This window comes from Pristiophorus japonicus, chromosome 11 (genome assembly GCF_044704955.1).
Source record: "Pristiophorus japonicus isolate sPriJap1 chromosome 11, sPriJap1.hap1, whole genome shotgun sequence".
NCBI lineage: Eukaryota > Metazoa > Chordata > Chondrichthyes > Pristiophoridae > Pristiophorus > Pristiophorus japonicus.
In genome coordinates, this window is record NC_091987.1 from 180624428 (window position 1) to 180638412 (window position 13985).

Below are 13985 nucleotides of genomic sequence, written 5' to 3' on the forward strand. Positions count from 1 at the left end.
GGAAACAAAAGATGAGTCTAGATAGGGTGTGAATGGCAGAATAATTATGGGAAAGAAAGAAAAAAATGAAAAGAGGAGGTTTGTGTGTAAAAAAAAAAGTAACTGAGCCATACTGACCATGAGGAGTCAAGGTTCGAACATTGCTTTTTCTGCACCTGATTTGATATTGAATTCACCCACTCTTATTTACACTTCCTTCTCAGTTGCTAATTTCACAGTCCTTCAATTTGATTGGTTAAGAAGATACACAGTTGCTTCCACAGTTCACTCAGCCCTGTTTCTCTCGCGGCGACGTTATCAGCTCGCGCCACGCAGAAACCTAAATGTGCAAGGGCAAGTCTAACTAATGGCCGATGCCATTAGATTCCGTCCTGCAGCAAAATCTACCATATGGAAAATGGCAAAATGTTTTCCTTTTCTTCTTACTTTTCCTTTTCTTCTTACTTTTCCTTTCTGTCATTTTTTAAAATCTCTCTCACAATCCAGTCTTTCTTTCCCTCTCTTTATTTTCTTTCTGTATCTGATTGATATTAAATTCGTCCTTCCGCTGTTTTATTTCCTAATCCTTAAATCTCATTGGTTAAGGAGATACCCTGCTGGTTGCCATGTGCACTCTAGTTTCAGCTGCCCTGTTTCCCTCGCTGTGCTGGCATCAGCTGCAACTTAGAATTCAGGAACGCACAGTTAAATCTAGCTCGAATGCACTGTGCTATTTCAGGTCAGTTTCTTGAACCTCCCCTATTAACATGGAGGCTGCTCATTTGGAACAAATCATAGGGAACATCTGGTTTGGGGTTAAAGAGCACCATGTAAAGGAGCGGATTCAGTCCATTTGGGAGTGAATGAGACTGAAGCAATGAGTTGTTAAGTGGGAAACTGCCGGCAGTAGTAGCCTCTCTGTATTCCTGCCTGTGCTCTCTGCTGCCTCAGCGAGCTAGCAGAACAGTGCTGAATGTGCTAAATTAGCCCGTTACATGAATTCATTTGCCTTTATTAGGCAATGTCAAATCCTCTTTTTTTTAATTAGAGGCAGCAAACGACCTCTCAGTTGCAGTAAATGTCACAGCAGTTTAGCTGCATATTTGTACAGACTTGTAGAGAATCAAATCCGCCCCCCCCCCCCCCACCCATCATCCCCAACGCACCCCTCTCCCACCGAGCAAGTGCCAGCCAGTTAGTTTTCAAAAAATATATTTTCCTCGAGTTTTGACTGTTTAACTTCACTTTGTACAAGAACTGGATGAGTTGATGTGTGAGTGGTGAGGGCAGGTCATTGCGGATCAGGAAAACTTGAACTCTCGACACCCGATATTTGTCTGCCTTATTAATTCCAAGCAATTTGGTAGCCATGTATTGGGCCAATTCCAGTCTTTCTGTTGTAATTGATCTTGAGGCTGTTAAATGGCAGGAGGAGGCATCTGTTGACCGTGAGGGCTCATAAGGTGCAGAAATTTCATAATGCTAATACTTGCTGAAATTTGCCTTTCATATCTTCCTGCTGGCTCCTCTGGGAGGAGGAGATCGAGGCGAGCATGCTATTTCCTTTCATTCCGCCGTGATTCACAGATTCGCATTAAAGTGGGATCAGACAGATCATTTATGATTTACGATATCTTCACACACACAAAATAGAACCTTCTGTTCGGCTTCATCAGGAATTCAAAATTTTAAAAAAAGTGATTTTTTATTTATTAAAAGAAAAAGACACCACAAGCTCAGCATTATCAGTCTGATTGACTGGCACGGTGTAAAGTTGATGTAATGTAAGACCAGTTGAACCCTTGGAGCAAACTGGATACCTCCATTTAATTCACAGAGCCACGTCCAGTGTTCTGGGTTCCTTGGTACCGAATCTGCCCTATTTCTACTGTGGGTGGATCACTGGTGGCGCACTGGGGCAACTGCGCACGTGCAGTATTAATGTGCATGATTGTTTAACAGGTATGAATGCCACTCATGCTAGTGGAATATCTTGCAGACCATCTATGTTAAAGCTGCATTGCTGCCCTATATGAGCAGGCTAGAAACAAAATGGCGGCTCTAATGGCGAACCATTTACCTTAGTTTTGTCTACAGATGCATTAACCTGCATTATTCATATTATTTGTCTTGTATTGTCCATCTGCAAGCAATTTGTTTAACAAGGGTGGCTTGCATTACAACAGAGTGGCTTGCTGGACCACTTCAGAGGGCAGTACTTAAGTGTGGACTAGAGTCCATTGTAGGCCAGATTGGGCAGGGGTGTTAGGCTCCCTTCTCTGAAGGACGTTCGTGAATAGGTTGGGGTTTTACAACAATCCAGCAGGTTTTCTAGTGCCTGTCGATAAATGACAAGATTTGTTGAATTCAGTTTCTCAACTTGCCATGGTTGGATTTTAATTCAAGGCCTGTAAGTTGTTAACCCTCCAACGCAGCTGATCATCCAGCAACAGTGAGAAGATGATAGTAGGACACTGAGAAATGTTGAGGACAAAGGGACCTTGGAGTAGGTCCACAGATCCCTGAAGGTAGCAGGTAGATAAAGTGGTTAAGAAGGCATATGGAATACTTGCCTTTATTAGCCGAGACATAGAATACAAAAGCAGCGAGGTTATGCTTGATCTGTATAAAATACGAGTTAGGCCACAGCTAGAGTACTGCGTGCAGTTCTGGTCACCAAATACAGGAAAGATGTGATTGCACTAGAGAGGACACAAATGAGATTTACGAGGATGCTGCCTGGACTGGAGAATTTTAGCTATGAGGAAAGATAGGATAGGCTGGGTTTGTTTTCTTTGGAACAGAATAGGCTGAGGCATATAAAATTATGAGGGGCCTAGATAGAGTGGATAGGAAGAGACCTATTTCCCTTTTCAGAGGGGTCAACAACCAGGGGCATAGTTTTTAAGTAATCGCTAGGAGGTTTAGAGGAGATTTATGGGGAAAGTTCTTCGTTCAGATGGTGGTGGGGGTCTGAAACCCACTGTCTGAAAGGGTGGTAGAGGCAGAAACCCTCACCTCATTTAAAAAGTAGTTGGATGTGCACTTGAAGTGCCGTAACCTACAAGGCTACAGACCAAGAGCTGGAAAGTGGGGTTAGGCTGGGTAGCTCTTTGTTGGCTGGCACGGACACGATGGGCTGAAATGACCTTCTTCCATAAGAACATAAGAAATAGGAGCAGGAGTAGGCCATACAGCAGGTTGTGCCTGCTCCGCCATTTAATACGATCATGGCTGATCCGATCATGGACTCAGGTCCATGTCCCTGCCCGCTCCCCATAACCCCTTATCCCCTTATCGTTTAAGAAAATGTCTATCTCGGTCTTAAATTTATTCAATGACCCAGCTTCCACAGCTCTCTGAGGCAGTGAATGCCACAGATTTACAACCCTCATTTCTCCTCATCTCAGTTTTAAATGGGCGGCCCTTTATTCTAAGATTATAACCTCTAGATCTAGTCTCCCTTATCAGTGGAAACATCCTCTCTGCATCCATCTTGTCAAGCCCCATCATAATCTTATACATTTCGATTAGATCACTTCTCAAATTTCTGAATTCCAATGAGTAGAGGCCCAACCTACTCAACCTTTCCCCATAAGTCAACCCCCTCATCTCTGGAATCAATCTAGTGAACCTTCTCTGCCTCCAAAACTAGTATATCCTTTCATAAATATGGAAACCAAAACTGCATGCAGTATTCCAGGTGTGGCCTCACCAATACCTTGTATAACTGTAGCAAGACTTCACTGCTTGTAAATTTCTATGATTCTTATGAACTTTGAGGAGAACCATTTTATTTAAGAGCCATATTTATTTTTATGAACATTCTTCTTGCTCTTAAGATCATTGGGTTATTGTTGGGCCTAGCTTATACTCTCCCAGGACCTCAAAATAGTGAAACTCCATTAGTAGTGTTCTGCAACAGCCTACAGGCTTTTGAAGCCTACACTTGGCATCACCTGACTATTGATTTACCTCCTTCCCGTCTCCTCTTTTCAACCTTGATATCCTGTGGGCCTTAGTCCTTCACCTGGGTTTCTCAGTTCAAAACACAATAGATACTAAAGATGATTGATCCCAGTCGTTATGTTCTGATGCTCCTACACATACGAACAAAGGAGAACAGGCAGCAGAATATGTACGAGGCAAAAGTTTCATTTTGAAATAATAACTGAGATCTGTTAACTTGCTGTTTTCAGGGCTAAAGTGTCAACTTATGGCTCAGTGGGTAGCACACTCGCCTCTGAGCCAGAAGCTTGTGGTTTCAAGTCCCACTCCAGGGATTTGAGCACAACAAAATCTAGGCTGACACTCCAATGCAGTGTTGAGGGAGTTCTACACTGTCTTGAGGTGCCATCTTTTGGATGAGACATTAAACCGAGGCCCCGTCTGCTCTCTCAAGCAGACGTAAAAGATTCCATGGCACTATTTCGAAGAGCAGGAGAGTTATCCCTGGTATCCTGACCAATATTTATCCTTCAATCAAAATAACAAAAAAACAGATTATCTGGTCATTATCATATTGCTGTTTGTGGGAGCTTGCTGTGTGCAAATTGGCTGCCGCGTTTCCTACATTACAACAATGACTACACTCCAAAAGTACTTCATTGGCTGTAAAGCGTTTTCAGGCGTCCGGGGTCATGAAAGGCGCTATATAAATCCAAGTATTTCTTTCTTATCAACATCCAGAAAATGTGAAGAGTGAGCCTTGAGATTTTAAATATTGAAATAGATAAATAAATAAATGGAATTGCATTTATCTCTAAGAGTGACATGTACCAAGTGAGTCACCGGCACTCCTAACGATTTTGTTTTATGTCTTCAGTATAATCCAGTGGTTCACAGTAGCTCCTGATTATTTTGATATTGATTGTTGGTCTTGACTGGGCCATTAACAAATAATAAAGAGCCTCAAAGACATGCAGTGAAAGATTGCGGATAATTTGTCAGAGGAGGCACTATGCAGGGTGGGTCATGGATCAGGGAGCCTGTGGGTGAATGGAAGAGAGTAGCACAAGACCAGCTGATATGTTCTCATTATTTGTGGTCTCTCTACATTGGGGAGACCAAGCGGAGATTGGGTGACTACTTTGCGGAGCACCTCCGTTCAGTCCATAAGTGTGACCCTGAGCTTCTGGTCGCCTGTCACTTTAATTCTCCACTCCATTCCCACTCTGACCTCTCCGTCCTCGGCCTCCTACACTGTTCCAACGAGCTCAACGCAAGCTCGTGGAACAGCATCTCATCTTTTGTTTAGGAACTTTACAGCCTTCTGGACTCGAGTTCAATAATTTCAGAGTGTAACAGCTGCCAATCTTTGCCCCTCGCCCCCCCCCCCGAACCCCGAAGCCTGTTTCTTTTTTTCTCCTTGTCTCTAATGGCAGTTGGTCATTATCCCACCATTCACACCCTAATGTTTTTCTAACTCCTGGCATTACCATTTGAATTTGGCCCATCATCCCTTTTGTCTCTCTAATCTCTCCTGTCTTCCACCCTATCACAGACCTTCCCTTTTGTACTTTCTTCCCTTCCCCCTTTCACTGCTTGTTCAGAATCTGTTCTTTTCGAACACTCTCCAGTTCTGACGAAGGGTCATCGACCTGAAACGTTAACTCTGCTTTTTCTCCACAGATACTGCCTGACCTGCTGAGATTTCCGGTATTTTCTGTTTTCATTCCAGATTCCAGCATCTGCAGTATTTTGCTTTAGTGTTGTAGTTGTTATTTTTCTGATCAGGAGATCGAAGAACTAATAGATCGCAAGCGCAAAGCATTTCTGAGTCTCAAGCAACAACCCAACTCGGGAGCTGCAAAACAACATTACAGATGGCTTAAGGCTCAGGTCCCACAAAAAACACGGGACCTAGTACTGGGGGTACCCCAGTATTGAAGCACTGACCACACTCAATCAACTTCGCTGGGCAGGCCACATAGTTTGCATGCCAGATACGAGATTCCCTCAGCAATTGCTTTATGCGGAGCTCCTTCATGGTAAACGATCCAAAGGTGGGCAGTGGAAACATTACAAGGACACCCTCAAAGCCTCCCTGGTAAAGTGCGATATCACCACTGACACCTGGGAGACCCTGGCCGAAGACCTTCCGAGGTGGAGAAAGTGCATCCGGAAGGGCGTTGAATGTGAAGAGATCAAGCACAGGCAGCGGAAGGAGCGCGCTGCAAACCAGCCCCACCCATCCCTTCCCTCAACGAATGTCTGTCCCACCTGTAACAGGGTCTGTGGCTCTCATATTGGACTGTTCAGCCATCAAAGAACTCACTTTGGGAGTGGAAGCAAGTCTTCCTCGATTCCGAGGCACTGCCTATGATGATGATGATGATATTTTTCTGAAATGTAACCTAAATATTTTGATGGAAGTCCTGACCTACCTTGGGGGTGGGCTGTGCTGTGTTTGCTGGTATTGGTGTTTTCTGATATAAAATGCAGATATTAAACTGCATAATATAGAGGAAAATTGAGCAATTACATAGTGTCATTGACATCTGCTGTAACTGCATGAGGGGAATGAAAGTCTGGAATCAGCAGTTGTGGAAAGACGGTGCTTGAAATAAAATTGAAAAATAAGGTCACCCATTCCCCGAGTGGCAGGTGTGCGGGGGCTCTGATGTTCCTCCTCTTCCCCCACCCTCACCTTGTCTCATCAGTTCAGTTTTCTAGTGGTGGACTTTTCAGGCTACAAACTCTTGAAGCTTGTATGTAGGTTCTAATTGCTTTTGTTTTCTGAAAAATCTTTTGAAAGGAGAGGAAAGAAAGAATTTTAATTTATATAATGCCTTTCATTTCCTTATGACATCCTAACGCACTTTTACAACCAATGATTATTTTTGAAGTACAGTCAACAATAACTTGCATTTACACAGCGTCTTTAATGTAATAAAACATCCCAAGGCACTTCACAGGAGCGATATCAAACAGGATTTGACACCGAGCCACATAAGGAGATATTAGGACAGGTGACCAGAAGCTTGGTCAAAAAACTTTAAGAAGTGTCTTAAAGTAGGAGAGAGGTTTAGGGGGGAAATTCTAGAGCCTAGGACCTAATCTACTAATGGTGGACCTGTTTAAAAAAAATAGGGGATACTCAAGTAGCCTGAATTGGAGGAGCGCAGAATCTCGGAGGGCTGGTGAAGGTTACAGAGATGTGGAGGGGCGAGGCCATGGAGGAATTTTGAAAACAAGGATGAATATTTTGAAGTTAAGGATTTGCCAGACCAGGATGGGTGAATGGGACTCGATGCGAATTAGGATATGAGCAGCAGAGTTTTGGATGAGCGCAACTTTATGGAGGGTGCAAGGTGAGAGGCCAGCCAGGAGAGAATTGGAGGAATAATGGAGAGTCTAGAGCTAACAAAGGCATGGCTGAGGGTTTCAGCAGCAGATGAGCTGAGGCAGGGGCGGAGATGGGTAATGTTACCGAGATGGAAGTAGGCGGTCTTGGTGATGATGAGAATATGAAGATACAGGGTATAAGGAGCAAAAGGTGGAGGGCAGAAGTGATTAATATAGTTCACAGAGTGATCAGTTAGATTTTGATTCATACTTTTGCTTGATCGGATCAAATGGGTTCCAGGAAAGGTTGTGGATCACTTCTGAAGTTTACTTAAACATATTTCACCAACATTATTTCAGGAAGCAAGCTAATCTGCTAAACTTGGTGTTTCAAGCTTTTACAGCCATTGTAAACACCTTCTGTGCTTTCTAGAGTGGATGTAAAGTATTATAGAACTGCATCTGTGTTGGTGTCAGCTGAACCCATCTAATAGGGCACTGAGAAAGTACTTTCAGCTCGGGCAGCTGTTCCTGGCAGCTGGAATGTGAGTCTGGAATTCCACTGATAAAGTTAGAGCCTGTTGGGAGCCTTTGTCGGATTTTGCAATAAACGTGATTCAGTGGAATGAGAAATTCAGTTTAGTAGGAGTTACAGCTCTCTATTAAATGTGATTATGTCATTACTGGATTTTATTGCGGGAGGGAAGGAGATGGAGGCATGCTGTCAACTCATGCCCATTGAGAACGGTTTGGCATTGCTAACTCAATTCAATCAGAATCTGTAAGATCCGTTATAGAGAGACTTTCCGTCCTCAGTCTGCACAGGACTCAGAGAGCAGATTCCAAAGTTGGGAGGATAATGTTCTGACACACTGGACTATTCAAACTCTCATCACAAGACAGAAGAGCCCGCCTTACTTGTGCCTCGCTCCTGCTTGGTTTAATCTCTCACTTCGGATGAATGGGCTGCATTCCAATATAATATTTAAGCTACATTTCTTTTTACTTTGCACTGATGAACGTGAGGGAGGTTGGCGTTGAGCAATGAAACATGTTCTGATTACCAGAATCGTGAGGTAAGGGATCATGGGGGGAAAGGATGGTGGGAGGAGTTAGAGAGGGTGTGGAACCATTGGAAGAAGAGTTCCGGTGAGAACCAAACGAGATGGATTCTGTCTTGTTGATGTTGAACTGTTGAGATGTTTCAACTGGTTTAGAATTTGATATTGATTAGGCAGCTGGTTAGAACAGCAGTAGCCATGGAGTTAGCGATAATGTTAGAGAATGAATGTTGTCAGTGCGCGGGCAGGAACTGACATTCCTGAGGGGCCGCACATAGATGAAGACTAGGAGGAGCATGTGCCATATCAGAGGCTGGAGTAGGATGTGCGGTTAGAGCGATTTAAAAGGCTAGGAATGACTTTTGACAACATTCCTCTGGATGGTATTTTATCAGAACCATTAAAATCAACAGGCAAAATATCAGCTAAAATGGAGAGTACTGTCACCAGAACATGTTATATGTTTGTCTCCTAATAGAGCAGCAGTAATCTGTAGCCTAAAAAGTGGAAGTGGAAATAATGTGACAATTTAAAAACATACTGGGAATCTGTTTTTAGATTTTAACCAAATATACAAGTGAACTATCCATCATCAGATTCTAGATCCAGCAGATAAATTAAATTGACAGCAGTTCTCATTTGTGCAAGATCTTTATGCCATATAAAAAATGGCTCAACATCTAGAATTAGGAAAGTACATACGTTGACAATAGCTTGCAAGCACCAAAAACACTTTGCCCTTCTAATTTACTGTTTATAACGACATTTGCCGGTCTGTAACTTCTGCTGACATTTTGATTGTGTTGTGAATGCTCTCCCATCTTTGATGGGGAGATGTTGGTGATAAATGTTCTCTAGTAATTATTAACCACGAGTTGTCCAACCGAGGATTATTCTTTGCAAAACCACTGCTGGAACTATTTTCCGGTTCTGGTAAGAGAGTAGCGAAAAGGAACTGAGCAGCAGTTTACTAAAGTCATCTCTCGCACATCTATCGCCCACATCCTTGTTTAGATCTGCTAGCTCCCAGCGCTCCACCAATTTCAAGGTTCTCTTGAATGTTATTCAAGCTATCCCCATCTTGTCCAAGCGATCACCAGCCTTGGGGCCCAGCCCACTCATTCTCCACTTTCTTTACCCCACCATTGAGAATCGACAGCACAGAAGGAGGCCATTCAGCCCTTCGTGCCTGTGCTGGCTCTTTGAAAGAGCTATCCAATTAGTCCCACTCCCCCTGCTCTTTCCCCAGTGTAATGTATTTGCTTCATGGGTTCTTTGCTTAAGAATGCAAACATTGCTATTAAGAACCAGTTGGTTTATTAGAAAAGGTTTAACAATCACACTACACATTACCGGTTCATCCACCAGGCTCACGACCACACATCTCATCGTGGGTGACCCAGACCCAATGGACTGGGGTTTTATTGAGCCATGTGAACATCACGTGACTGGCTAAGCCTCTCCCAGCCTTTGAGCATACTCACAGGTGCATACATTATACCCATAGTCCTGCAATTATGTGTAGAGTGCAAGCTGATAAAAGTTATCGTTGCGATCGCCAGTAAATGCTGTGGGTCCATTTCTTCTCGGAATTGGATTGAGACCATCAAACTGAGGGAAGCATTGGTCATGGTTGTGATAATTCATTGTTTCAATTTTAAATTATATGTGCGGTCACTGAACTTGATTCCAATCCCTGAATATCTCCACATTAGTTGTATGAATACTTTTGATCCCCAATTCTTGTTCAGTTGATATAGTGAGTAAAAGTTGACCATTTCAATTCTTTTTTTTTTCCACCCCTCCCTAGACATCCGCTCTTTCCACTCCTCGCTCTCCTGTTTGAGAAATGTGAGCAGGCCACACAGGGGTCAGAGTGCATTACCTCGGCAAGCTTCGACGTCGACATAGAGAACTTCGTTCACCAGCAGGAGCAGGAGCACAAACCCTTCTTCAGCGATGATCCAGAAATAGACAGCTTGGTGCGTTAATCTTTGGTGACTATTGATGGCTAAAAATACAGTGTGTTTCCCATGTAAATGAGGAGCTAAGTAAAAATGTAATGGGCGCTAAAACATTCTCTTGTATTCCTTTCATGTGGGTCACAGGTTCTCTAATACTTTTTTAATCACTAAAATGAATCACTGTAACTAGACGCTCCATTATGAATGAATTTAAGGCCTTTCAATGGAAGCCTTCCCTCAACTCCTGATATTGAAGAACATTGAAGGGGAAAAATGAATTGCCATTGAGGCAAAGCCTCTGGTCATGAGATGCCTATTACCTATTATGCCCGTATTCAGTGTAAGAGTGTCTTGCTCCTAACGTAACCCATGATGTGTACCCTGTTGGCAGACGTGCTACAGAGTCAGACTATCGACTCCTCTCTCTCTCTCTCTCTCTAGTCTTACCCTGTTTTGCTCTGGAGTTGGACCACATCATCATAGGCAGTCCCTCGGAATCGAGGAAGACTTGCTTCCACTCTTGACATAAGTTCTTAGGTGGCTGTACAGTCCAATACGAGAACCACATTCGCTGTCACAGGTGGGATAGATAGTCATTGAGGGAAAGGGGTGGGTGGGACTGGTTTGCCGCACGCTCTTTCTGCTGCCTGCGCTTGATTTCTGCATGCTGTCAGCGATGAGACTCGCGGTACTCAGCGCCCTCTCGGGTGCACTTCCTCCACTTAGGGTTGTCTTTAGCCAGGAGCTCCCAGGTGTCAGTGGGAATGTTGCACCTTATCAGGGAGGCTTTGAGGGTGTCCTTGTAATGTTTCCTCTGCCCATGTTTGGCTCGTTTGCCGTGAAGGAGTTCAGAGTAGAGCGCTTGCTTTGCGAGTCTCGTTTCTGGCATGCAAACAATGTGGCCTATCCAGCGGAGCTGATCAAGTGGTCAGTGCTTCAATGCTGGGGATGTTGGCCTGGTCGAGGACGCTAACGTTGGTGCATTTGTCCTCTCAGGGGATTTGCAGGATCTTGCGGAGACATCGTTGGTGGTATTTCTCCAGCGACTTGAGCTGTACATGGTCCATGTCTCTGAGCCATACAGGAGGGTGGGTATTACTACAGCCCTGTAGACCATGAGCTTAGTGGCAGACTTGAGGGCCTGGTCTTCGAACACTCTTTTCCTCAGGTGGCTGAAGGCTGCATTGGCGCACTGGAGGCGGTGTTGAATTTCATCGTCAATGTCTGCTCTTATTGCTAAGAGGCTCCCGAGGTATGGGAAATGTTATCAGGGCCACGCCCTGTGTAATTACTCACTCCCAATGGTCAGCATTTGTCTGGAAGGGCAGTCTCTTTCCCATCTCAACTTAATCCCTTCCCTTGTTGAAGACACCGACTCCTTGTTGTGTTGTGGCCTCTAATATTTTGCCTGAGTGGCTATTCTTCTTGTGGGAACTTTAGACAGTGAGGAACGGCTGGCTATTCAACCAAGGGGGTCAGTACATGCCTGAATTTATTCTCACTGAGTATCTATACTAGTATGCTTTTCCACAGAGATTAGCATTAGTGATCGGAAATCTAACCCTTGTCTGATTTCTTTATTTCCCACTCGCTAGCTCAGGTACATTACATCAGTTGTAGCATCCCTGCAGACAATGCAGATTCTAACGACGTGGTTTCAGCGATGGGGCAGCCACAATAACAATTTGCAACTCCGTTACAAAGAGGGTAACAAATCATGGGAAATGAGTTCCAATTTAATTTAGGGGGTTCGAACATCTTCTGGAGATTGGGATTAACTCATTAACTTCCAAAGATATGGAACATTAAAGTAACCCGATTCACGTAGGCGGAATGTCAGCAGATTAGTGGTTGAGCGACTGATTAATGTTGCTCAATTCACACAGACATTTTGCTCATTTATTTTGGCGCGGTCTCTCAGCCATGTTGTTCATGTGGCGCAGGAGCTGAGTATCGCTAGCTCCGTTGTTTGATGGGTCATTGACAAGGGGAGGTTCCCAAAGTGCACCCGCTGCCCTTCTCCTGTCTTTGAATATTCTCTTTTCCGCCTGGCACCAGCTGAAAGAAGTGTAAATCGGAGATGATGAGCTCTCAGTACTGAGCACCTAGGGCTCAAAGCTGGGACTTGTAGGCTGTGGATTTGAGCATACCAACAGTGACACTAATGATTGCTCATTCTGGCAGTGATATTCGCTGTGATCCTGGGGTGTTAACTGTGGATTATTACACAAACGGTAAACGCAGAGGCTGATTGGCAGTTTTTTTATTGGAAAACATTTTTGGGTTGTGACCACAAGTGCACGATTTAAGCTCTCTTTAAATTGGAGTTTTCCTACATAGGTGTTTCTGCAGTCATTGGCTGATGCTTCTCCTCAGCACTATTACTGTTTGCTTGATGAATATTAATGAGACCCGAAGGGTAAATGTAACATTTAATTATCTGTTAGTGGCTTTCAAAAGAAAGCATGGCAACATGCAAAAAATGTTGCTTCAGGCAGTGTCAGTATTGTGTGCATGTGATGGAAGGGAGAGCGAGGCGAGGGGGTGGGTGGGGGAGAAAGAAAGAGTGGACGGGGGATATCTAACTAATAGTGCGGTTATGTTGTACAATTGGTTTAGTAAGGGCGTCCAATCAGCCAACACAATTCCCAAGATTGTAGAACATTTTGCTCTGTTTACACGAGGACCCAGGTCACCATGTAGCAAGGTTCACTCCCAATTGAGGCGATGGCATTTACCTCAGAAGATTGCTTTCCCCACTCAGGTGGGTTCATTCACCCCATTAATGGCACTTGGAGGCCAACAGCCATTTGTCCTTATTTACTGCAGTCTGCGCGGCCCCCGGCCTGCGAGCACCACCGGAGCAGGCCGGGGAGCAGAAGGAGCAGCGTGGCGGCATATCACTCCGGGGAGCAGTAGGTGCTGGAGCAGGAGAGCAACGGCAGCGAAGAGGGCGACTGGATTGGACGTCACCAAGATCCAGGTCGCTGATTGGAGCGTGGGCAGGTACAGCAGGAGCGGTGAGGTCAGGGCGAAGGAGTGGCAAGACATTGCAGAGGGATGTGATCGGGGCCCAGGAGAACCGAGGGCCCAGGGGCAGCCCACACTGTGATATGTGTGCACCAGGTCCGTGCAGCAGAGCTGGTCTCCAGTCGTCTTGGTTAATCCTTGCCACTGGACCAAGACCTAGCTCTGTCAAGCCCGCGTGGTGGCTGGTGTGTAACGGCCACCACATGTTAAAAAAATCCACGCACAGGCATCTTCCACCCTTCAAGATTTAGTTCAGGACCTGGAATATTAGGTCCTTCATTGAAACACCTGTGAGCTTTTTGGCGTGGAAGCAAGTCATCTTCGACTCGAGGGACTGCCTATGATGATGATGATGAGTGCTTAATAGAGTTGATTCGGATTTTTCATGCTCTGGGAAGTTGCTGTATTCAGTCACTATGGCCCCGACATTTGAGGGGAGGGAGCAGGGGTAACTTTTCGTGTCCGGGAAACTCAGGAATACAGGGAATGCGGAGGTGCTGCCGAAGTTGACGGCAACATCCCCGTTTGAATTTTTTTCTCCATTTCCCGCCCAGCAATTGGCTAGATTGGTAGGCGGGGCCGGCTATTGAGCGGGAAGACCTGCAGTAGAAGGCCGCAACATGGGACCAGAGGGAGGAAGAGATCGCACGGGGGAAGAGATTGT

At 44.8% G+C, this 13985-nt stretch overlaps 1 protein-coding gene across 10 annotated transcripts in view; it reads left to right on the plus strand.

The window, feature by feature from the left end:
• The window catches only part of pknox2 (pbx/knotted 1 homeobox 2), a 479643-nt gene that overhangs the window by 343200 nt on the left and 122458 nt on the right, over nucleotides 1–13985 (plus strand). For 9 of the 10 annotated variants that reach the window (XM_070894335.1, XM_070894337.1, XM_070894339.1 and 6 more), the window contains one exon: nucleotides 10138–10309. In XM_070894335.1, the coding sequence (XP_070750436.1) occupies nucleotides 10138–10309 (172 nt within the window). Of the gene's footprint in view, nucleotides 1–8291; nucleotides 8343–10137; nucleotides 10310–13985 lie in introns of those variants that run through there. The other variant, XM_070894338.1, reaches the window with a different exon arrangement.